The sequence below is a fragment of the Pinus tabuliformis genome, chromosome J (assembly GCF_031772625.1).
Source record: "Pinus tabuliformis cultivar Carrire ecotype Pingquan chromosome J, CPIR1, whole genome shotgun sequence".
Lineage (NCBI taxonomy): Eukaryota > Viridiplantae > Streptophyta > Pinopsida > Pinales > Pinaceae > Pinus > Pinus tabuliformis.
In genome coordinates this window covers 873997054-874022811 of record NC_142295.1, presented here as the reverse complement: position 1 = coordinate 874022811, position 25758 = coordinate 873997054, and the positions used below count along the sequence as shown (strand labels likewise).

At 36.2% G+C, this 25758-nt stretch overlaps 1 protein-coding gene and 1 pseudogene across 2 annotated transcripts; both read right to left on the bottom strand.

The window, feature by feature from the left end:
• Window positions 1–5854: 5854 nt before the first annotated feature.
• LOC149229461 (AUGMIN subunit 5 pseudogene) lies at window positions 5855–16825 on the bottom strand (annotated as a pseudogene). The gene is made up of 2 exons (XR_016247288.1): window positions 15257–16825; window positions 5855–5944 (listed from the first exon to the last, which is right to left on the bottom strand). The product of XR_016247288.1 is annotated as an AUGMIN subunit 5 pseudogene (transcript).
• Window positions 16826–17582: 757 nt separating this feature from the next.
• Window positions 17583–18689, bottom strand: LOC149229460 (tuliposide A-converting enzyme 1, chloroplastic-like). The gene has a single exon (XM_089375833.1). The coding sequence runs from the start codon at window positions 18593–18595 to the stop codon at window positions 17636–17638; it is 960 nt and encodes a 319-aa protein (XP_089231959.1). The 5' UTR covers window positions 18596–18689; the 3' UTR covers window positions 17583–17635.
• Between the last annotated feature and the right edge of the window lie 7069 nt (window positions 18690–25758).

Genomic DNA, 25758 nt, shown 5'->3' with positions numbered 1-25758 from the left:
TCAACAGTGAAAATTAGCAGAATTTAGAAGCACCAATCAGAAAATGTGAAGCACCACAGAAATTAAGTGACCAACAAAACATCAAATTTCGAAGTTCACATGCTCTGTTTCAAATCCTCTATATAAGTTTTGCCTGTCAATTGACATTCCCAATCTGGTTAGGGCATTTCAAGAAAGTCCAGAGGGTGGATAGATGAGCAATTCAAAGCAAAACCAAAGACAATTTGACCTTGCAGATGAGAGAAATTTTAAACCTGTAAAATGGATGGTTAAAGCCTAAGTGACCACAACAATAACAAAAAAAATTTCAAACACAAATAAGATTCCATGTAAATGTAAGCACTGCAAATATTAAATTAAGGGGGGACAGAAAAGAGTGAAGTTAAACGAGAATGCTAACGGAGAAGGCTATAAAAAGGGTAAATGGGAAGGCTAACAACAAATCAAAATGTAGCGAAGAAAGACACCAGAAACGAGAAAGCTAGACAAAACATAAAAGCAAAACTAATTAATGATTTTACCAAAATGGCATTAATCCTCAACCAAAATTTAATGCAATTTGTAGCCCCACTAGACTATTTTTTTATCATATTCAGTATCTAACATTGCCTGATTGTGCTGTGCTGCAACCTGAATCATAAATAAAGTAATGAGTTGTGTTTCTTTGTATCATGCAACAAAAATCAAACCAAATTAGGATTTAAGAGATCAAGGAACTTACACTCACCATTCATGTTGATGCCACAGTCTCTGCCAGGTCTGCTTTAGTTTTTTGTTTACCTCTGAAGTGCTTCCATCCAATGCCGAGGCAAACCTAAGATAAACAAACAATTTATAATCATTTTTTCAATATTAAACAAGAAATGCCCTCAGGTATGCTTCCATATAAAATAAAGTTTCAATTAAAGCTTAATTTATGAAATGCACAAAGGCAAGAAACAGATGTGATCTTCATCATAACATACAAAGCAAACAAATAATACTTTCAGACACAATCATTGAAATAGGAGTTTACCTTGCAGCCCTTGCCTTTTTCTTGTCATCTTCCAAGGAAGCAGATTTCACATCCACTCCAAATCTAGCCAAAAAAATTTAATTTAACAACCAAAAGGAAGCATATTTTAGAGTGGTCATAATTTTCATTCGAAAATCCTCTGAGGCTTTACCTGAAGCTCTCAATAGAGAGATAACTGTTGTACAAAAAAAATTAAACTCCACTGTTTTCTATCTCCTCATAAATTTGTCTACTATGAGTTAAACTATTTTTTAATAAGGTGATTTTTTAACCGTTTCACCGAAATCTGATGAGATGATTTTTGGTGAGATCACAATGTTTCATTGTTTAAATTGTATTTTTGAGTACAAAAATGGATTCATGCCGCTTTGGGAAACCAGAGGATACTTACCCTAAATACAAAGTAGCAGAGTTATCAAGTAAAATCCAACATAAAATAAATATTTGAAATTTGTATGGGAAGCTAATTTCAAGATGGTCTAAATCAACTCGATCTCGACAGGAAAATCAATCAAAGAATCATAGGACTTGGATAAAGAAACCATGCGCATTAAGACTAAGAGAAGGGTTTGGCCTTTACATGTGCGGAGCTACAATGTTGGCTACCCTTACAAGCAGCTAAGACACATCTCCATGGGACCTCCTGTTCAGTAGACATTGATTCCCATAGAATGTTTTGCATGCACTCCTTTTCTTGGTCATTATCCCCTTCCACCTTTATATCGCTAGAATCAATTTCCTTCTTACATGGAAGCATAATATAAGCTATTTTTTTGGGTATACAAATCATGGAAATGGGCTTCTGTCCAACTGTCAGTAGAAGCAACATGAAGCCCATAAGCATCACCTCTGCAACCCAAAGACGATTTTCAAAAGTATTTTCACAGAGGACATATTCAGAAATTCTAGCGAGCAGGTGCTAAAAGAAATGAGTGTAGTTGCGTAAAATTAAAGGCTAAAATTCAATTTAGAAAATCCAAAACAAGCTACCAATGCAATCTAAGCAGATCAGTTAAATACATAAAACAGATATTGTCAAGTTCAACCCATGTAACCATTTTAGAAGGAGGTTCTATCTAAAACAACATAAATTTGTTGTTCAAATTAGTTTCAGAGTATTTGGGGGATAGACTACAAGAAGCAACATGGTGGATATGAGTGGTTTCGAGTATCCATTACCTGCTTTCAATTTTTCAAGAACTTCATATAGAGCCTTTTTATTTCTTCTGGAGAGACACTGTAAATATAATGATAGAAAAGGGCTTTATTAGTACAGATGCAAGCAGAATTCAAAACTTGTAATCCTGCAGATTTGCTTATCATGTCTTCCTCTATCAGCATCCTTTTCCTGTAATAACCAAAGCAATAATTCTACTTCTAATCACTGATGACATATAGAATATGAGCCATTCATATTGGGTATTAAAAGTGTGTTTTTTTGGTGATTTCAAAAGCCAAAATTTATCACATTTCTACCAGTCAAAACAAACTGAATGTAGAACTGAACCGAAGTAAGATCAATTCAACTAAACCAAAAAGTGCACAATTGAAATCTAAGCAAAACCTTACTTTGCTAGCATAATGAATACTATGTTCAAGAAGTAAAGACATGGCCACAAATGCCAAACAAACAACTGCTACTGCCCAACTAGGAGTTTGCTCTAGAGAATGATCATTGCCACTGTCAGCTCTTGCCATATTCTTCTCAGAGGACTGGTAATTGTTTCTAAATTCACCACAACCTTAAAAAGGAAATTTCAGCAGTTTAAAACAATTCCTAATCACGGTTGATACTCTCAACCACAATATTGTCTTTTCAATTCCCAAATCCTGAATTCGAGCATGGGAACCCTCTCTCTGAATACAGACGTGGTGAGCCTATCCTTTTAATATTGTTGGTGTATGAAAGAAGACTACCAACTGTAGCTTTGAATTTTGTAAATAAAGAACTCAATAATTGGTCTCCTATGGAGTCATTCAAGTCAATGCAATGGCATGGGAAGGCCAAGTCACTCAATTTATCAGTATAAACGTGAACCCAAGTCCATCAATGGTGTGGCAAGGCCAATTGTTGTCCACTCTTTCCCTACACCTATGAATTGGCCAATTCCCCCACTTGAATTCCCCTTTTCAACTTTGCTGGTGTTGGACAGTTCAGAACTCTCTTGTGGCAAGATCTGGGCATCAGCGATCCACTCAACGACCTCACAATTAAACTTTAGAGCATAATTTATTATTTTCTACCCCAACATTGTCCTAATAAAAATATTTGTAACCTGTAATTCAAAGCTACAAAGCTAGGGAGGTTGTTTTTTTTTCAACTTAAGAAATGGAGCTTGAAGTAAAGAATCATAGGACCTGGATAACGAAACCATGCGCATTAAGACTAAGAGAAGGGTTTGGCCTTTACATGTGTGGAGCTACAATGTTGGCTACCCTCAGAAGCAGCTAAGACACATCTCCATGGGACCTCCTGTTCAGTAGACATTGATTCCCATTGAATTTTTTGCATGCGCTCCTTTTCTTGGTCATTATCCCCTTCCACCTTTATATCGCTCGAATCAATTTCCTTCTTACATGGAAGCATAATATAAACTATTTTTTTGGGTACACAAGTCATGGAAATGGGCTTCTGTCCAACTATCAGTAGAAGCGATACGAAACCCAAAAGCATCAACTCTACAACCCAAAAAGACGATTTTCAAAAATATTTGCTCAGAGGAAATATTCAGAAATTCTAGCGAGCAGGTGCTAAAAGAAATCAGTGTAGTTGCCTGAAATTAAAGGTTGAAATTCAATTTAGAAAATCCAAAACAAGCTATTAATGCAATCTAAGCAGATCAACTAAATACATAAAACATATATTGTCAAGTTCAACCCATGTAACCATTTTAGAAGGAGGTTCTATCTAAAACAACATAAATTTGTTGTTCAAATTAGTTTCGGAGTATTATGGGGATAAACTACAAGAAGCAACATGGTGGATATGAGTGGTTTCGAGTATATCTTGTTAAGCCATTTAAGATATAGAAGCTTCGAAACCTTTGTATATGAGCTATTGTCAAACGACTGCCCTTGTCCTCAGAAGCATTACCACTAGTACCAAGCATTACCACTGAATTTCGAATTTTTTCACGTTCGCCAAATTCCAAACTTGAAGGTTTCATCGAACCCTGTGACTTAGCTCCCCACAACGTCGTGCAAGTTGCATAATTCAGTTTCACTCAATCGTTGAATTTCTGTGTTTTTCACCCACAATGCATGATCTACAAATCTCCCAATTCTTAGAGAACGAGAGAACAAAATTACCTTCAAATCAGAATTTTACCACAAAATCAAATTCCCAAAGCATACATGTGTTTTTATTTTGTATAACAGAACCCTATAAATTTTGCATTTTTCGTAGTCAGCACAGTATGTTGTATACATGAGATAGATTTGGGCAACTGTATTCATGTCAAAGTTGACAGCTAGTCCACATTTTAAAGATTCAGAAAAAAAGGCAAAATATATTGCATCACAGTCTAACCCAGATCGAGATGAACATAAGCTTTATCAAAATATCATATACAATTAAGTCGCCCATTTACAATTATAAATCTATACAACACATGGCCACCTTGAGCAAATGAATCATTCACCCAGGTCAAAAATAGGAAATTGCATTTTGTCATTTTCCAAGCAAAACGAAGACTGCCTGGCCCCCTTGACCAAATAAATCGTCCAACTAGATCATAAGATGAGGAATTTGCATCCCTGTCATTTTAAGTAAAACACAAAACTGCATGTCTATGCGGGGCAAATGATCTTCATTCCTAAAATACTATTAGGAAACCTAGTAAAACATTAAAATGGTCCCAAAATCCTACCATCAGCTAAGAAAATGCAGCAACCACAACGAAATGCTTTGGGGTTAAAACGACCAAAAAGACATGAAGGCACTGGATACTCTTCAAATAAAAGAGAAACAATTGAAAAAAACAAAAATGACACAAAGAGAGACAAAGAAAAGTAGGGGAACCTAACAGATATAGAGGAAAAGAAAAATAAGAGAGGGAGAAATTGAGTATAACTGATGAAAAGTGAAATCACCAATGATAAAATTTCAGCAGATTTCAACAATGAAAATTAGCAGAATTTAGAAGCACCAATCAGAAAATGTGAAGCACCACAGAAATTAAGTGACCAACAAAACATCAAATTTCGAAGTTCACATGCTCTGTTTCAAATCCTCTATATAAGTTTTGCATGTCAATTGACATTCCCAATCTGGTTAGGGCATTTCAAGAAAGTCCAGAGGATGGATAGATGATAAATTCAAAGCAAAAGCAAAGATAATTTGACCTTGCAGATGAGAGAAATTTTAAACCTGTAAAATGGATGGTTAAAGCCTAAGCGACCACAACAATAACAAAAAAAAATTCAAACACAAATAAGATTCCATGTAAATGTAAGCACTGCAAATATTAAATCAAGTGGGGACAGAAAAGAGTGAAGTTAAACGAGAATGCTAATGGAGAAGGCTATACAAAGGTTAAATGGGAAGGCTAACAACAAATCAAAATGTAGCAAAGAAAGACGCCAGAAATGAGAAAGCTAGACAAAACATAAAAGCAAAACTAATTAATGATTTTACCAAAATGGCATTAATCCTTAACCAAAATTTAATGCAATTTGTAGCCCCACTAGCCTATTTTTTATCATATCCAGTATCTAACATTGCCTGATTGTGCTGTGCTGCAACCTGAATCATAAATAAAGTAATTAGTTGTGTTTCTATGTATCATGCAACAAAAATCAAACCAAATTAGGATTTAAGAGATCGAGGAACTTACACTCACCATTCATGTTGATGCCACAGTGTCTGCCAGGTGTAGTTTTAGTTTTTTGTTTACCTCTGAAGTGCTTCCATCCAATGCCGAGGCAAACCTGAGATAAACAAACAATTTATAATCATTTTTCAATATTAAACAAGAAATGCCCTTAGGTATGCATCCATATAAAATAAAGTTTCAATTAAAGCTTAATTTATGAAATGCACAAAGGCAAGAAACAGATGTGATCTTCATCATAACATACAAAGCAAACAAATAATACTTTTTAGACACAATCATTGAAATAGGAGTTTACCTTGCAGCCCTTGCCTTTTTCTTGTCATCTTCCAAGGAAGCAAATTTCACATACACTCCAAATCTAGCCAAAAAAATTAATTTAACAACCAAAAGGAAGCATATTTTAGAGTGGTCATACTTTTCATTCGAAAATCCTCTGAGGCTTTACCTGAAGCTCTCAATAGAGAGATAACTGTTGTACAAAAAAAATTAAACTCCACTGTTTTCTATCTCCTGATAAATTTGTCTACTATGAGTTTAACTATTTTTTAATGAGGTGATTTTTTAACCGTTTCACCGAAATCTGATGAGATGATTTTTGGTGAGATCACAATGTTTCATTGTTTAAATTGTATTTTTGAGTGCAAAAATGGATTCATGCCGCTTTGGGAAACCAGAGGATACTTACCCTAAATACAAAGCAGCAGAGTTATCAAGTAAAATCCAACATAAAATAAATATTTGAAATTTGTATGGGAAGCTAATTTCAAGATGGTCTAAATCAACTCGATCTCGACAGGAAAATCAATCAAAGAATCATAGGACTTGGATAAAGAAACCATGCGCATTAAGACTAAGAGAAGGGTTTGGCCTTTACATGTGTGGAGCTACAATGTTGGCTACCCTTAGAAGCAGCTAAGACGCATCTCCATGGGACCTCCTGTTCAGTAGACATTGATTCCCATAGAATTTTTTGCATGCACTCCTTTTCTTGGTCATTATCGCCTTCCACCTTTATATCGCTAGAATCAATTTCCTTCTTACATGGAAGCATAATATAAGCTATTTTTTTGGGTATACAAATCATTGAAATGGGCTTCTGTCCAACTGTCAGTAGAAGCAATATGAAACCCAGAAGCATCACCTCTGCAACCCAAAAAGACGATTTTCAAAAGTATTTTCACAGAGGACATATTCAGAAATTCTAGCCAGCAGGTGCTAAAAGAAATCAGTGTAGTTGCCTAAAACTAAAGGCTGAAATTCAATTTAGAAAATCCAAAACAAGCTACCAATGCAATCTAAGCAGATCAGTTAAATACATGAAACAGATACTGTCAAGTTCAACCCATGTAACCATTTTAGAAGGAGGTTCTATTTAAAACAACATAAATTTGTTGTTCAAATTAGTTTCAGAGTATTTGGGGGATAGACTACAAGAAGCAACATGGTGGATATGAGTGGTTTCGAGTATCCATTACCTGCTTTCAATTTTTCAAGCGCTTCATATAGAGCCTTTTTATTTCTTCTAGAGTGTCACTGTAAATATAATGATAGAAAAGGGCTTTATTAGTACAGATGCAAGCAGAATTCAAAACTTGTAATCCTGCAGATTTGTTTATCATGTCTTCAAAACTTGTAATCTTGTAGATTTGTTTATCATGTCTTCCTCTATCAGCATCCTTTTCCTGTAATAACCAAAGCAATAATTCTACTTCTAATCACTGATGACATATAGAATATGAGCCATCCATATTGGGTTTTAAAATTTTGTTTTGTTGGTGATTTCAAAAGCCAAAATTTATCACATTTCTACCAGTCAAAACAAACTGAATGTAGAACTGAACCGAAGTAAGATAAATTCAACTAAACCAAAAAGTGCACAATTGAAATCTAAGCAAAACCTTACTTTGCTAGCATAATGAATACTATGTTCAAGAAATAAAGACATGGCCACAAATGCCAAACAAACAACTGCTACTGCCCAAGTAGGAGTTTGCTCTAGAGAATGATCATTACCACTGTCAGCTCCTGCCATATTCTTCTCAGAGGAATGGTAATTGCTTCTAAATTCACCACAACCTTAAAAAGGAAATTTCAGCAGTTTAAAACAATTCCCAATCAGGGTTGATACTCTCAACCACAATATCATCTTTTCAATTCCCAAATCCTGACTTCAAGCACGGGAACCCTCTCTCTGAATACATACGTGGCGAGCCTATCCTTTTAATATTGTTGGTGTACGAAAGAAGACTACCAACTGTAGCTTTGAATTTTGTAAATAAAGAACTCAATAATTGGTCTCCTGTGGAGTCATTCAAGTCAATGCAATGGCATGGGAAGGCCAAGTCACTCAATTTATTAGTATAAACGTGAACCCAAGTCCATCAATGGCGTGGCAAGGCCAATTGTTGTCCACTCTTTCCCTACACCTGTGAATTGGCCAATTCCCCCACTTGAATTCCCCTTTTCAACTTTTCTGGTGTTGGACAATTCAGAACTCTCTTGTGGCAAGATCTGGGCATCAGCGATCCACTCAACGACCTCACAATTAAACTTTAGAGCATAATTTCTTATTGTCTACCCCAACATTGTCCTAATAACAATTTCTGCAACCTGTAATTCAAAGCTACAAAGCTAGTGAGGTTGTTTTTTTTTTCAACTTAAGAAATGGAGCTTGAAGTAAAGAATCATAGGACCTGGATAAAGAAACCATGCGCATTAAGACTAAGAGAAGGGTTTGGCCTTTACATGTGTGGAGCTACAATGTTGGTTACCCTCAGAAGCAGCTAAGACACATCTCCATGGGACCTCCTGTTCAGTAGACATTGGTTCCCATTGAATTTTTTGCATGTGCTCCTTTTCTTGGTCATTATCCCCTTCCACCTTTATATCGCTAGAATCAATTTCCTTCTTACATGGAAGCATAATATAAACTATTTTTTTGGGTACACAAATCATGGAAATGGGCTTCTGTCCAACTGTCAGTAGAAGCGATATGAAACCCAGAAGCATCAACTCTACAACCCAAAAAGACGATTTTCAAAAATATTTGCTCAGAGGACATATTCAAAAATTCTAGCCAGCAGGTGCTAAAAGAAATCAGTGTAGTTGCCTGAAATTAAAGGTTGAAATTCAATTTAGAAAATCCAAAACAAGCTATTAATGCAATCTAAGCAGATCATCTAAATACATAAAACATATATTGTCAAGTTCAACCCATGTAACCATTTTAGAAGGAGGTTCTATCTAAAACAGCATAAATTTGTTGTTCAAATTAGTTTCGGAGTATTATGGGGATAGACTACAAGAAGCAACATGGTGGACATGAGTGGTTTCGAGTATCCATTTCTTGCTTTCAATTTTTCAAGCACTTCATATAGAGCCTTTTTATTTGTTCTGGAGGGCCACTCTAAATATAATGACAGAAAAAGGCTTCATTAGTACAGATGCAAGCAGAATTCAAAACTTGTAATCCTACAAATTTGTTTATCATGTCTTCCTCTATCAGCATCCTTTTCCTGTAATAACCAAAGTAATAATTCTACTTCTAATCACTGATGACATATGGAATATGAGCCATTCATATTGGGTTTTAAAAGTGTGTTTTTTTGGTGATTTCAAAAGCCAAAATTTAACAAATTTCTACCAGTCAAGACAAATTGAATGCAGAACTGAACCGAAGTAAGATCAATTCAACTAAACCAAAAAGTGCATAGTTGAAATCTAAGAAAAACCTTACACTGCTAGCATAATGAATACCATGTTCAAGAAGTAAAGAGATGGCCACAAATTCCAAACAAACAACTGCTACTGCCCAAGTAGGAGTTTGCTCTAGAGAACGATCATTGCCACTGTCAGCTCCTGCCATATTCTTCTCATAGGACTGGCAATTGCTTCTAAATTCACCACAACCTTAAAAAGGAAATTTTAGCAGTTTAAAACAATTCCCAATCAGGGTTGATACTCTCAACCACAATGTTGTCTTTTCAATTCCCAAATCCTAAATTCGAGCACGGGAACCCTCTCTTTGAGTACAAACGTGGTGAGGCTATCCTTTTAATATTGTTGGTGTATGAAAGAAGACTACCTACTGTAGCTTTGAATTTTGTAAATAAAGAACTCAAGAATTGGTCTCCTGTGGAGTCATTCAAGTCAATGCAATGGCGTGGGAAGGCCAAGTCACTCAATTTGTCAGTATAAACGTGAACCCAAGTCCATCAATCCATACCCAAGTCCATCAATGGCGTGGGAAGGCCAATTGTTGTCCACTCTTTCCCTACATCTGTGAATTGGCCAATTCCCCCACTTGAATTCCCCTTTTCAACTTTTCTGGTGTTGGACAGTTCAGAACTCTCTTGTGGCAAGATCTGGGCGTCAGCGATCCACTCAACGACCTCACAATTAAACTTCAGAGCATAATTTCTTAGGTCGACCCAAACATTGTCCTAATAACAATTTTTTCAACCTGTAATTCAAAGCTACAAAGCTAGTGAGGTTGTTTTTTTTTCAACTTAAGAAATGGAGCTTGAAGTAAAGAATCATAGGACCTGGATAAAGAAACCATGAGAATTAAGACTAAGAGAAGGGTTTGGCCTTTACATGTGTGAAGCTACAATGTTGGCTACCCTCAGAAGCAGCTAAGACGCGTCTCCATGGGACCTCCTGTTCAGTAGACATTGATTCCCATAGAGTTTTTTGCATGCGCTCCTTTTCTTGGGCATTATCCCCTTCCACCTTTATATTGCTAGAATCAATTTCCTTCTTACATGGAAGCATAATATATGATATTTTTTTGGGTATACAAATCATGGAAATGGGCTTCTGTCCAACTGTCAGTAGAAGTGGTATGAATCTCAGAAGCATCAACTCTGCAACCCAAAAAGATGATTTTCAAAAATATTTGCTCAAAGGACATATTCAAAAATTCTAGCCAGCAGGTGCTAAAAAAAATCAGTGTAGTTGCCTAAAATTAAAGGCTGAAATTCAATTTAGAAAATCCAAAACAAGCTATTAATGCAATTTAAGCAGATTAGTTAAATACATAAAACAGATACTGTCAAGTTTAACCCATGTAACCAATTTAGAAGGAGGTACTATCTAAAACAGCATAAATCTGTTGTTCAAACTAGTTTCGGAGTATTAGGGGGATAGACTACAAGAAGCAACATGGTGCATATGAGTGGTTTGGAGTATCCATTACCTGCTTTCAATTTTTCAAGTGCTTCATATAGAGCCTTTTTATTTGTTCTGGAGAGCCACTGTAAATATAGCGACAGAAAAGCGCTTTATTAGTACATATGCGAGCAGAATTCAAAACTCGTAATCCTGCAGATTTGTTTATCATGTCTTCCTCTATCAGCATCCTTTTCCTGTAATAACCAAAGTAATAATTCTACTTCTAATCACTAATGACATATGGAATATGAGCCATTCATATTGGGTTTTAAAAGTGTGTTTTTTTGGTGATTTCAGAAGCCAAAATTTATCACATTTCTACCAGTCAAAACAAATTGAATGCAGAACTAAACCGAAGTAAGATCAATTCAACTAAACCAAAAAGTGCATAGTTGAAACCTAAGAAAAACCTTACACTGCTTGCATAATGAATATCATGTTCAAGAAGTAAAGTGATGGCCACAAATTCCAAACAAACAACTGCTACTGCCCAAGTAGGAGTTTGCTCTAGAGAATGATCATTGCCACTGTCAGCTCCTGCCATATTCTTCTCATAGGACTGGTAATTGCTTCTAAATTCACCACAACCTTAAAAAGGAAATTTCAACAGTTTAAAACAATTCCCAATCAGGGTTGATACTCTCAACCACAATATCGTCTTTTCAATTCCCAAATCCTGAATTCGAGCACGGGAACCCTCTCTCTGAATACAGACATGGCCAGGCTATCCTTTTAATATTGTTGGTGTATGAAAGAAGACTACCTACTGTAGCTTTGAATTTTGTAAATAAAGAACTCAAGAATTGGTCTCCTGTGGAGTCATTCAAGTCAATGCAATGGCATGGGAAGGCCAAGTCACTCAATTTGTCAGTATAAACGTGAACCCAAGTCCATCAATGGCGTGGGAAGGCCAATTGTTGTCCACTCTTTCCCTACACCTGTGAATTGGCCAATTTCCCCACTTGAATTCCCCTTTTCAACTTTTCTGGCGTTGGACAGTTCAGTACTCTCTTGTGGCAAGATCTGGGCATCAACAATCCACTCAACGACCTCACAATTAAACTTCAAAGCATAATTTTTTACGGTCTACCCCAACATTTTCCTAATAACAATGTCAGCAACCTGTAATTCAAAGCTACAAAGCTAGTGAGGTTGTTTTTTTTTCAACTTAAGAAATGGAGCTTGAAGTAAAGAATCATAGGACCTGGATAAAGAAACCATGTGCATTAAGACTAAGAGAAGGGTTTGGCCTTTACATGTGCGGAGCTACAATGTTGGCTACCCTCAGAAGCAGCTAAGACGCATTTCCATGGGACCTCCTGTTCAGTAGACATTGATTCCCAAAGAATTTTTTGCATGCGATCCTTTTCTTGGTCATTATCCCCTTCCGCCTTTATATCGCTAGAATCAATTTCCTTCTTACATGGAAGCATAATATAAGCTATTTTTTTGGGTATACAAATCATGGAAATGGGATTTTGTCCAACTATCAGTAGAAGCGATATGAAACCCAGAAGCATCAACTCTGCAACCCAAAAAGACAATTTTCAAAAATATTTTCTCAAAGGACATATTCAGAAATTCTAGCCAACAGGTGCTAAAAGAAATCAGTGTAGTTGCCTAAAATTAAAGGCTGAAATTCAATTTAGAAAATCCAAAACAAGCTATTAATGCAATCTAAGCAGATCAGTTAAATACATAAAATATATACTCTCAAGTTCAACCCATGTAACCATTTTAGAAGAAGTTTCTATCTAAAACAGCATAAATTTGTTTTTCAAATTAGTTTTAGAGTATTAGGGGGATAGACTACAAGAAGCAACATGGTGGATATGAGTGGTTTTGAGTATCCATTACCTGCTTTCATTTTTTCAAGCGCTTCATATAGAGCCTTTTTATTTGTTCTGGAGAGCCACTGTAAATATAATGACAGAAAAGGGCTTTATTAGTACAGATGCAAGCAGAATTCAAAACTTGTAATCCTGCAGATTTTTTTATCATGTCTTCCTCTATCAGCATCCTTTTCCTGTAATAACCAAAGCAATAATTCTACGTCTAATCACTGATGACATATGGAATATGAGCTATTCATATTGGGTTTTGAAAGCCAAAGCAATAATTCTACGTCTAATCACTGATGACATATGGAATATGAGCCATTCATATTGGGTTTTAAAAGTGTGTTTTGTTGGTGATTTCAGAAGCCAAAATTTATCAAATTTCTACCAGTCAAAACAAACTGAATGCAGAACTGAACCGAAGTAAGATCAATTCAACTAAACCAAAAAGTGCATAGTTGAAATCTAAGAAAAACCTTACATTGCTAGCATAATGAATACCATGTTCAAGAAGTAAAGAGATGGCCACAAATTCCAAACAAACAACTGCTACTGCCCAAGTAGGAGTTTGCTCTAGAGAACAATCATTGCCACTGTCAGCTCCTGCCATATTCTTCTCATAGGACTGGTAATTGCTTCTAAATTCACCACAACTTTGAAAAGGAAATTTCAGCAGTTTAAAACAATTCCCAATCAGGGTTGATACCCTCAACCACAATATCGTCTTTTCAATTCCCAAATCCTGAATTTGAGCACGGGAACCCTCTCTCTGAATACAGACGTGGTGAGGCTATCCTTTTAATATTGTTGGTGTATGAAAGAAGACTACCTACTGTAGCTTTGAATTTTGTAAATAAAGAACTCAAGAATTGGTCTCCTGTGGAGTCATTCAAGTCAATGCAATGGCATGGGAAGGCAAAGTCACTGAATTTGTGAGTATAAACGTGAGCCCAAGTCCATCAATGGCGTGGGAAGGCCAATTGTTTTCCACTCTTTTCCTACACCTGTGAATTGGCCAATTCCCCCACTTGAATTCCCCTTTTCAACTTTTCTAGCGTTGCACAGTTTAGAACTCTCTTGTGGCAAGATTTGGGCATCAACGATCCACTCAACGGCCTCACAATTAAACTTTAGAGCATAATTTCTTACGGTCTACCCCAACATTGTCCTAATAACAATTTCTGCAACCTGTAATTCAAAGCTACAAAGCTAGTGAGGTTGTTTTTTTTTCAACTTAAGAAATGGAGCTTGAAGTAACTCAGACATATCTAGTTTTGCTTGTGATTGGACCATCAAATCTGTGAAGTTCAACCCTCCCCACATCCTCTAAACTAATTGAGAAGTAGGGCTACTCGCTTGTGGTTGATCAAAAATAGTGATTTATTAAGAATAATGGAAGCAATGATGCAAAGCTGCATCACATGATCCAGAAATTTCCCTGAATATAAATACTCAATAAAGAATATAAAGAATAACGATATTCAAAAATTTGTTCACCTAAGACTTCAAATTTGATCTACCGATTCCTGGCCCATCATTATCATCATTTTCAGGTATTGCATCCAAAGAAATGCATCGAATCCATTTCTTACGAGGTAGCAAGTGCACCATCTTGGTCAAAACAATGGGCTGACCCAAGCCTTTCCCAGCCACATAAACTTCTAGAAACGGAAGCCTTTCCCAGCCACATAAACTTCTAGAAACGGTGCACTCAGACCTGAAAGCACTCCAGCCTTGCTCAATAGAATATAAGAAGATCCGACAGATATTGCAAAAGGTACATTCCATGGTCTAGACCTTTTTCCTAGCCTTGGGATTTTCCAAAGCCAGGCTCTCAAAATTCCCTGTAACAAGGAGCTCGCCTCTATGATGGCGCTCAAAGGGCAAGCCCTCATTAGTGCGCAGATTATTTCATTAAATTATATATTGCCAACAAGCCATGTTGAGGCACATAACACCATCGGATCTAATACAATAATCCCAGCAATCAGTCACAACAAATCGGTCAATACCAGATATGAGAGGACATCACACGATAGTAAACACAATTTTTTTAATAAATAAACGCCTGTACAGAACTGATCAGAATATCCATTTGATAATATGCAGGCATATCCAAAACCCCAAAAAAGCAAAACAAGGTTTTCAATCTCTAAACGGCAGGAAAAACACAACTTTATAGAAAGGGCAAGAACAGCATGATCCATCGATGTAACCACAAGATGACGGAAAAAGAAAAAAGCCCAAACCTCAAGATCGTTCAAAACCCTCTATTCGTGTAGATGCGATGCAGAAAGCAAAATGGCAAAGAATACTTTTACTTTATTGTGGGCAGTGAATGGGTAGCTAGAAAAAACCTAGGAAAGAAAAACCCAGATCCGGATTGATTTGCTTACCTTCGCAGATCCATCTGCGGGACGTCCTCCATGCGGGCGGAAACCTTGAGATCCATCTGCGGAAAAGGAAACAGCAGTAGTGGCACAGGCGTTGCCGGTGGCAACAAGTGCGGAGTCAAGACGAGGCCCGAAGGAACGACCTTTAACTCCTCTTCCTAGCCTTAAATTGATTGGCTGATCTTCCTGCATAACTCCCTTCTTCTTCACCGACTTCGAGCCAAATAGATGTACCCCTTCGATTCAGAAAGCGCAGCGTTACAGAGGCAGAGCTCTCCTCAGCCTTCCTGGAAGAAAATATTTATATGTATGTGTATATATATTTATGTATAAATGTTGTCTAAATATATTTATTTATAAATAGATTGGATTCAATCCAGGAGGAGAAGAATCCACGGAGCGAAGAAGAAGGGCTCCAGAGGCTCAACATCTAGATGTGCATGTCCCTGAACACCACCCCCATCATAAGCCTGAAAAGTGTTCCGTATTCTTTCAATGGGATGAGCTGCAAGTGATTCACATGCCTTTCTAATGCTCCTTTCCTGTGCTGTTTCAATAAGAATGAGACCATCCGCTGGCCTGTTGCCATTAATTGTGGCATAAACTGTATCCTGCTCGTTACGGGCACGCAGAATGTCAGGAGTTGCGTCTTGCCCACTGCCAACCCTCACTCGCTGTGCATCCCTTGCTTGATCAACATAACGATGAAGTCGTCGCTGATATTCTGCAAAAATCTTGCATGTTTCTTCACACCGCTGGTCATAAGCTTCAAGCATTACCTGCTTATGCCTAATACAAAAGAAGAAGAAAAAATAGCAGTCAAAAGGCGATACTTCAATGAAAACTTTAGAAATAATTTTAAAATTTGAGCGAGGTTCCTTAATGTTCTTCACAGTATATATTATCCAGTTAAACTTGATTTCAATGTTATTGCACGAAATTATTCCTGTTTGACAAAATGAAATTCAGCCACACACTGCCTTACCAGTAATAGATCATTCCCTGTGATATATTACATCAGGAATTTTGGAGCATAATGAGTAACTCTGGGATCAGGTATAATCACTTCGTTTATTCCGTATTTATCATTAAGGAGCTTAAAAATAGCACAGTGTCAAGCCCCTTCTGAACCTATCGCATTAATTAGCATATTCGAAACCAGGATATTTCTAATATGTAACAGAATAACTGAATGTAAACAAGCTGCAAGATCCACAAAACTAATTTGATACACAGGCTTTTCAGAAGACTGCCTTACGAGTAATAGATCATTCCCTGTATGATTTTCCTGCTACATGCACTTCGACCCCTTGACGTCATGGCCAATGACAGATCCGCCAAAGATTTCATGGTTCGACTTCAGGCGGTGAGGTTCGTCTGGCATTCGAATTTTCGACTTTCCCATGGTGCAGCGACGCCACCAGGCGGCTCAAATATCTCCGTTGAAAAGCGACTCTGCATGCCCTTTCTTGCCCACATCCAGAAGGCTGTTGCCAAAACGGTTTGCAATTCAAATCAATGGCCGAGCAGAAGCTAATCGTCTAACACAAGATCCAAAGGTGCAAACAGAGGACACGTAATCAGGTGAAGGAGTTCGTTTCACAGGGAAACGCCTTACGGCGTAATTAAATTTCAGTATAAAATATTATTAATTATTAGTGTTACTAAAATTTTCATTTATATATATAAATATTTTTACATATACACATTTGGAGTTTAATATTTATTCAAATTAAATTTACTTAATTTTATCTTTTTAATTCTAAATTATACTATAATTTATATTTTTACTAATATATTTTAGAAATATTATCTAAATACTTTATACCAAATAAATTAAAAATTAATTTTGTTTGCTTTTTATCACTCTTAATATTTTATAAATTCATAATTTAATATTAAATTTAAATGGTATCTAAATACTTGAATCCAAATAAGTTAAAAGGTAATTTTATTTGTTTTTTACCACTCTTAATATTTTATAAATTTATAATTTAATATTAAATTTAAATGGTATCTAAATACTTGATTCCAAATAAGTTAAAAGTTATTTTTATTTGTTTTTTACCACTCTTAATATTTTATAAATTTTTAATTTAATATTAAATTTGAAATTATTATATCGGATAAAAATTTAAAATAAATAAATAAACATTATACAAATTTATTACTTTATCCTTGGCAACTTTATTGTCATTATTTTTGGAAAAATTATAATTAATGTAATATATAAGTTTATATATGTAGACGGATTTCACCCCACTAATATTTTTTTTTTTCATATTTGTTGCTCTCTCTGAGATAATACGACAAAAAATAATAGAAATCATGAAACAGAAACTGCACTTCTCATTATTTAATACATAATACTGTTATGATTCATCACACATCGAAACGGTGGATGAACTGCGACATGCGGCCCCGCAAAAGACGAGTCGCCTCAGACCGCGGATGCAAGATGTGATATGCATGAATCTCTCCCTCAGCATCCATCAACTCCGCCTCCTTCCCACACCTCTGTAGCAGCTCGTAGTACAGTAATCCGCGCGGTTTAAGCATATCCAATCCTGCCACGGCCACCAACACGGGAGGCAGAGGAACGTCGCGGAGGTCGGGAGACAGAGGCCCTCCAGGATTACTGGCTGGATGGTCACGATTCGAGCCCAGCGGAAGGGACATCCTCCACAACAGGTCGCTTAATTCTATCTCGCTGACTTCCGCTTCAGAGGCTGCCTTCTCAGATTCGATTCTCTCCTCACTGCCAAAATAGGGATGGATGACAATGAGCCCTCTGATGTGAAGCGGCCCCAGATCTCGACCCGCGGTCATTGTGCCGACGATGTGAACGATATTGCCGCCCGCGCTTTCCCCACCCATGAAACACCGCGAGTAATCTGCGTAGGACTCGAGCCAGGGCTCCGCCTTACCACCGCCGAGGGCGGCCCATTCGACCGCATGGCAGCAGTCGTCGTAAGCAGCGGGGAGGCGATGCTCGGGCGTCAGACGGTAATCGACAGAGATTACCAGCACTCGGGCCGTCCTGGCCACGCCACTTAGGAATGAATGAGCGATTTGCCAGCCAGTGGAGCCGCAGCTGAATCCACCCCCGTGGAAGTAGAAAAGTAGCGGCAGTTTCTGGCCGTGGGGCACGTCATCTGGTAGAAAGAGGCGAACCCAGACGCCCGTGGCGGGGTCAATGACGATGTCCTTCGACCTGGCGCCCTCCACCGGTACTAGCTCCGACGCAGCCATAAATGGCTGCTCATAACGCGAAATGGAGCCATCGGCGTATATTTTTAGGAAGCCGGGAACGTCCTTCACCACCGTCTGTGACATCTCCATATGAAAACACCAAAACTCAAAGCTATACCTACTTGCTGCTTCTATTTCTTCTTCTGCAACTGTGAACTCCCGCGTCGACGGGTTGAGTCAAGCGACAGGCGTGTGCATATATGTAGGCGGTGAGCAGGTGAGACTTCACAGAAGTCGCTGGCGTTAGGTTTCAACGAAAGACGGCTAATTTGTTTTTATTCGGAACTTGAACTTTAAATGGAACGCGTCTAGAAAGTAGAGTCCATATATGTGGTCAAATTTCTTTGGCATGTTTTTCATATCATGACTTCCTTGTTGATAATTTGTTTTTATTCTCAACTTGAACTTCTAGATGGAAGCGTCTCAAAAGCTACGCTCCATTCATGTGGTCCGGAATTTTTTGGGTATTTGTTTTCGTGATATACGTGATATATCTCAACTTCGTCCTCCTTTCGCTCTCCATATCAAATAATCATTTAAAAATTGCAAGATGTTTCATGGAAGTGTTGTTGTTTATGTTAATGTAAAAGTGGAAGATCAGAGATTTTTGGGTACACAAATTCTAAAATTAACCAGTATATATGGAGAATGGTATTAGAGCTATTTTTTCATGAATTTGTATAATGAAATATGGTTAGGCAGTGGTCTAACCTGTGTTCAAATCTTCACCCATATGCTCGTAGTGTAGGAGAATACAAGCAATATGAAAGCAAGTCCCATCACCAGCTCCGGCCTTTGGAGTTTGTTGTTTGGAATCTATTCACATTAGTCCCACTTGTGTTACTATGTGAAGAGTATATTTGAAAAAAACTTGTTGAAATCAAGAGAGGATTCATTGGTGTTGATGCTAGTTTGTTGTGGATTTTTGATAATGGTTAGGGTTTTAATGATTTTATCTTGTTGGAGCTTGGAAGGTTAAATATTGTACCAATTTTGTGAAAAAATTGTTGGAATGTATTTCATTTCTTCTATATATGTAAGAAATATCTTACTATCCAAAATTGTGTAATTGCAAATTTGGTATTTTTCTTGCATTGTATGCGTGATTAAGTAATTTTAAAGATTTATTATTCATGTTGATTTAACATGTTATAGGGTTGATATTATTAAGTGATTTAAGATAATAAAAAAGAAACATATTTTATTACATAAAGTATTGTAATAAAGTTATTTTCAAATTTGGTATACACTTGGACATGTGTTCTCAAATGAAGAAAATTTGTTACAATTTGTTTGGGATTATTAATCACATGTATCACTAGGAATATCCCTAACTAACATGTCTTTAAAAACTCAATCCAAACACCTTCAACAATACATCGTATCACAATGCTCACTTCATAGATGCAAATTCAACCTAGCAATCTGACACATCCACATGAAATTGAAAAAACAATTCAATTCATAGAGCATGTACCATGAAATACACGCACACACACTCACTGAGTCAAAATTGTTTCAAATATGCATTTTTAACAAATTGGTATAATGTTCCTAATGTACAATACAACACCTCATGCCTAAACATGGAAGTATGCCATAGCGTGACCTATATATAAAATGACTCTAATAGAAAATTGACATCTCATGCCCAAACATGATCTAATGGCATATGATGTCGTATATAAAAAATGGGTCTAACTAGTCACACATTGACCACTTCTACCATCACCAGCATCATTTGGATCACGTAAGTCGATCTTTGTCCTCTTACTAGAAGAAGGAGCTTGACTTTTCTTCTTTTGTGGCATGCTTTATCTTTCTATGGGTTGCATAAAGAAACAACATTCTCATTAAATTTTTTCCAAAATTAATTACACACTTACAAACTAACACTATATAATTCAAACCCCCACAAAACTCACCAAAGATGTTGTAACCAATCGGGAGTATGCCATCCTCCTCTGTGTCTCCAACCTCTCGATAATACCACCCCGTAATAGTCGCAAGATTTACAACATAGAATTTAAACAAAAAGTGCCTAGTCTCAATTCCTATAAAGAAAAAAATTGTCAATCATTGATCTCACTGTGAATGTCGCCCCCAATAATGGATATTCACTCATAAGTGGAGCACTCGACTGTACATCTTGCTTAGAGTTTGTCGAATGGTTTACGGATTTTGCCTCTATGGGTGGATGGGATGGTCAAGGGTGTGGAAGAAGATGATTATCAACACCCATGGGTTGTACTAGTGAAGGAATTTCCTTAGTCGAGGGAAGCTTGATCCCAAATACCGGGGCAATATGACAATACCGGTGGAAAATCAATGGATGAACAACAAATAGTGGAAATGATGGGGGCAGGGAAGATCTAAAAACTAAGAAAATGGAGAAATATGCATACATGCTTAAAATATTTCAATTATTAAACAAAAATAAGATAATGAAATAAATATTTAAACAAAATCTAAATTGACACATGATACCTTAGAAGGGGAACATATATATTCCCCAAGTGGGCCTCCTTCCCCCCTTAGTGTTACTGCAATCTGTATGAACACTATAATTATACTGAAAACTAAAAGAATTTATATTATGGACTAAAAACATATAAAAAAATTTGCAAGGAGGGATATTTTTAATGCACCATACATGGTTGTGTGTTACACTGAATGAACACGTGGCATCGAGTATCATATGGATGGTCAAAACTAGTACTGATGCATCCATAAGGCTAGTGGGAGTGTTATCAAAGCATAGCAATTGAAAACAACATATAATTAGATAGATAAGAAAAATGAACTATAAATTATGTGTGTGTGTGTGCACGCGCACACGTGTGTATCTATATAAAAAGGATGTAAAGATGGTCAATATAATAACCTCCTCCATAAATCTATGTTGTTTCAGCCTTCCATCTGGTCATAACAAGTTTTCCCATAGCTAGTACATCTATGAGGCTCAAGTGAGCTTCCATGTGGCCACTATTGGTCAATCCCTGTTGTAGATTCAAATGGTCTAACCCCACCTACAACATTAGCCATTAGACATTAGTGGATCCTCGCATGATGATATCACCAAGCTTCCATGTTGCATTAGCATGCGAGTGAATGAAGCTAGTGCCATCTTAATCTCACAAATTCTATCCATAACGAGAAAATGTTGCATGGATTTAGACCTTTGTTTAGGTAGACAAGGACCTAGTGTTGGGTTGTGTTTAGCATTTTGTCTATATTTCCCAAACCCATGACCCGCCCCTTAGAATTCCCCCATTTCAAAGTAGTTGACACGGAATCCTAGATGTAACTTTGCCCATAAATTCCTCAAGGAGTATAAAGGTGTCGCCCTATTACTACAGTGGGATTTTTTGAATACCATAAACCACTTATTCATTCGTTTGTTTAGAAATGTTTGGTAGGTGCACTAGTCCATACAAATGTGTTTTCTAGTTATTGGTATCAGTTGGTTGCCTCTTGGTTCAACAAACAACGACAAAAAATATTTGTTAGTAATGTTGACATATCTGATTTGGCCTTTATTTAGATTGATTTTATAGTATTCATACTCTCTAGCCTTGTAATAAAAAATATTGGCTAACTGGATTTAGGCATCAGAGATGGAAGATATAACTGAGTTTAATGACCTTGCAAGAGACACTCATGATACCCCTCTAATGTTTTGGATATCATGTATTAGTGACCTCAATGCAAATAAGGATGCATCAATTTTATTATTTGAATTTCTTGGTGCTTGGTTTGGGTTTGTTTGTGCTAAATTTTAGTTTGGTGATGGTGGATTTGGGGTTTTGATTAGGTTCAATATTATCTAATTCCACTCATGAAGTATGTTTCTAATATGTCACTCAAAGTTGTTGAGGAAGCAATTATTTTACTTAATGTCTCCCAAAAACATGTCTCACGGTCCTAAATTAGTAAAAAACAGGGTCACTAACACATAACTAAAATTTCTTATTAGGAATGTGTGCACATTCTTGGAGTGCTTCCACATTCCTAAGCCATACAAAGCTGGAAACTTGGTTGGCATCGTAGTTGGTAGCTCAAGGCTTGTGAAGCCTAGACACCCAGGAACATGTGCGTGTTCCTAGTTGTCTAAGCTTCATGAAAGTGCACATACTTGAAGACCATGTTGCCACTTTTGGGACAATTATTTCCGTTTCCCGCCTAATGGTTACAAATATGAATCATCATTCTAATTTATATGTTAAAATGGATCTTAATTTATAACTACTATTTATATTTTCATATCTCAATATATAAAAATATTCTTATTTTCAAAAAAAAATCAAGGAAAAATACATGTAATTTTACTCATCATAGGAAAAATAAAATTACATTTTGCATATGTTATTAAGAATTCTTGAGGAAGGATGGCTTTCAACATATAAGTTATGAAAAGAAACTCTCTAAACCATACATAAAAGAGAAGAAAAGAATTTACAACTAGCATTTTGCATCCATTTTTTCTTTTTTATTTTTCCTTTTTGAACTTTTTGCCAACCATCAAAATTTGGTGCATAAGGAAGCAAAGCCAAATCATGACTCTCTTCCATACAGGGAACATATTTTTTTGAATCTAAACTCTCTGAAATGTGGGAACATTTTGTGCCCTAGTTCTTGTCCAACACTTGAGTACCTTCTGATTTCCTCCCTCTTTGAAGAAATATAGCTTCAACTAACTATGCCTTTGATTTCCCATGCATTTTTGCTTCATATTGGACCATAAAATCCTCTAATAAGTGGGTAGGATGACCTTCCTTCAAATCTTTAACCTCGTCTTTGATAGATGAGGATATGAAAAATTTCAACCTTTTTCCCTACTAGACTATCTCTTTCTCTTTTATGGATTCTTTTTTGCATGGGGACATGTGTTCTATAGGTGACCTATTTGTAAGAAAACAAGACATCGAAAGGACATGTTTTTGTAGTCTAAAACCCGTTTTCGCTGAAAATTTTGGTGTTTCAATATTATGTGATACAAAAGGCCTTTACTAAGGTCAATCTCTACACATATTCTAGCGAAGGTGAAGATGCCTTTATCAATTCTTTCTAAATCCATTATTTTTAAATTTACCCAAAGTTTTCCCAATGTCCTCAAGGAATTTGTGATTCTAGAAGGGGAGGGGGATATTTGGGAGCCTAACCCATACCGGTGTGGTAGAGACCACCATGTTTATGATGTTAAACTTTGTGAACCATGCAGTAATAAATAAACCAGTCCTACCCTAGAACCAAGGGCCTTCATTTAGAACATAATCCAAATCTTTTTGGGTTCCAAATTGGACTATAAAGAATCCTTTTAAGCACAAATAAATGTCACAATTGGGTGTCCACATAGAGAAAACCCACAGGTATAAATATTTTGTTTTTGGCCAATATCCATTAAATATGCAAATAATATCTTTTGAATGGAGGACATAAAAGAGGGAAGTTACCTAAGGAATACTAACTTGCATAGAAGAATTCTACTCCATTTGTTCTACAATGTAGGGGCTTGCTAGGTTTTGACTTGATTATGTCGTGGTTGATGACTTCTCTTGAACAACTTCCTTGAAAGAGAAATATTTTCCAACTAAGCTCTTTTCACCTTGGACACCACCACACAGCGTTGAAGTTAGGATTATGGAGGAATTTATTGAGATACCATAGTCCTTGAGCTAGTTTAAATATTGAAGAACTCCGCCTTTGTATTGCATACATAGAAGGTTTATAGGAAAACCCCATTTTTCTATTATAGATTTCTTCAGAGATAGTACAGAGGCAGAGCTATTTGTCCAAGAAAATGAATATTTCCCCTTTATATTCCTAACAAAACTTTGAAAATGATTGTTCTTCTTAAACCCTTCCTAAGAAAAAAAATGCCACGACCGGGAAGGTGGGAGGGATTTGATTAATAAATCCAACAAAGAAAAAAAGAGGGCATCGTTGTTGCCCTCATAGCCAACCATAATTCAAAGCAAAAATTGGCAAGAAATAAAATAGGGCATATGGATTAAAAGAAAATGTTGAGATTCGTCGACACACTATGCATGACCAATCCACCCAGAAAGTAGAATCAACATATGATTCTAGATGACGGAAAAGTTCACACATTTTTGATGTTGCTAAGAGGTGGGCTATTCCCTCCCTGTTCTGCCACAAAGTCCTTTTTTCTTTAAAAGACATGTTGTCCATGCAACATTTGGGGGTGCAAATCACTGAAAAGAAAGGGCCTAAAGGGAAGGTTGTTCACAAAACAAAGGGATCTAGAATGCATGATGCTCGACCATGGTACCATTGTAGAGGGAGAATCCAGACCACAATGAAGGAAGGAAAAGAGAAGCCAGAATAACGTGAAACCCTAGCCTTCATCGTATCCTCTCCCCAAAAAACAAATCTAAATAATCAATTTCTATTTTCAATTATATATTTATTACTTAACTTTATTAAGTTCTTATATTTCTATTAATTATATATTTTGAATATCTATATATATATATATATATAATAAATCTAGTGGACAATTTTTAATTTAATTTTAAATCTGAAAACCTCCTCCAAAACTCTCAATATAATAAAATAAATTTTAAATATAATAAATAAAATTTTGAATATATTATATTTTAGGTTTGTTTAAAAAAAAAAAAAAACCTAAAGTTCTCTTAAAATGTTAATTAAAAATTATGTTATTCATAGTTTTAGTTAATAATTAAATAATATTTATAAATTTAATTAGATTAGATTAACAATAATAAGATACTTTAATTATTAACCCACAGGGCTTTCGATTGATGATGAATGGGTGCACTATTAAGGCACTCTTTGCGATAGGTCACTGGTTCAAATCCCCTTTGGATGCTTACCTACCAAAAAAAAGATACTTTAATAACTTAGATCCATCTTAACTCTGGATCTACAAATACCTTTTCACTCTAAAATAGGTTTGCATCTCAAGATATTTGATCACATGAATACCATGGGCCAATATCATGGGTTCTCAATAGATTCGGAGTTTAGACAGATTTAGCCTGGTTTAATTCCCCCCTTTAAATAGCCTATATTCCACATGAATACCATGGGCCAATATCATGGGTTCTCAATACCATGGGTCAGTACCATGACTCATTTTTAATTTTTTTTTTTTGCAGTGTTATTTTTATTTTGACCTTGTGAAAATGTTTACATTACATTACATTAATCTTTTTATTTAATTTAATTTTTTAATATTCGAATTTAAGCTTTTGTGATCCATATTC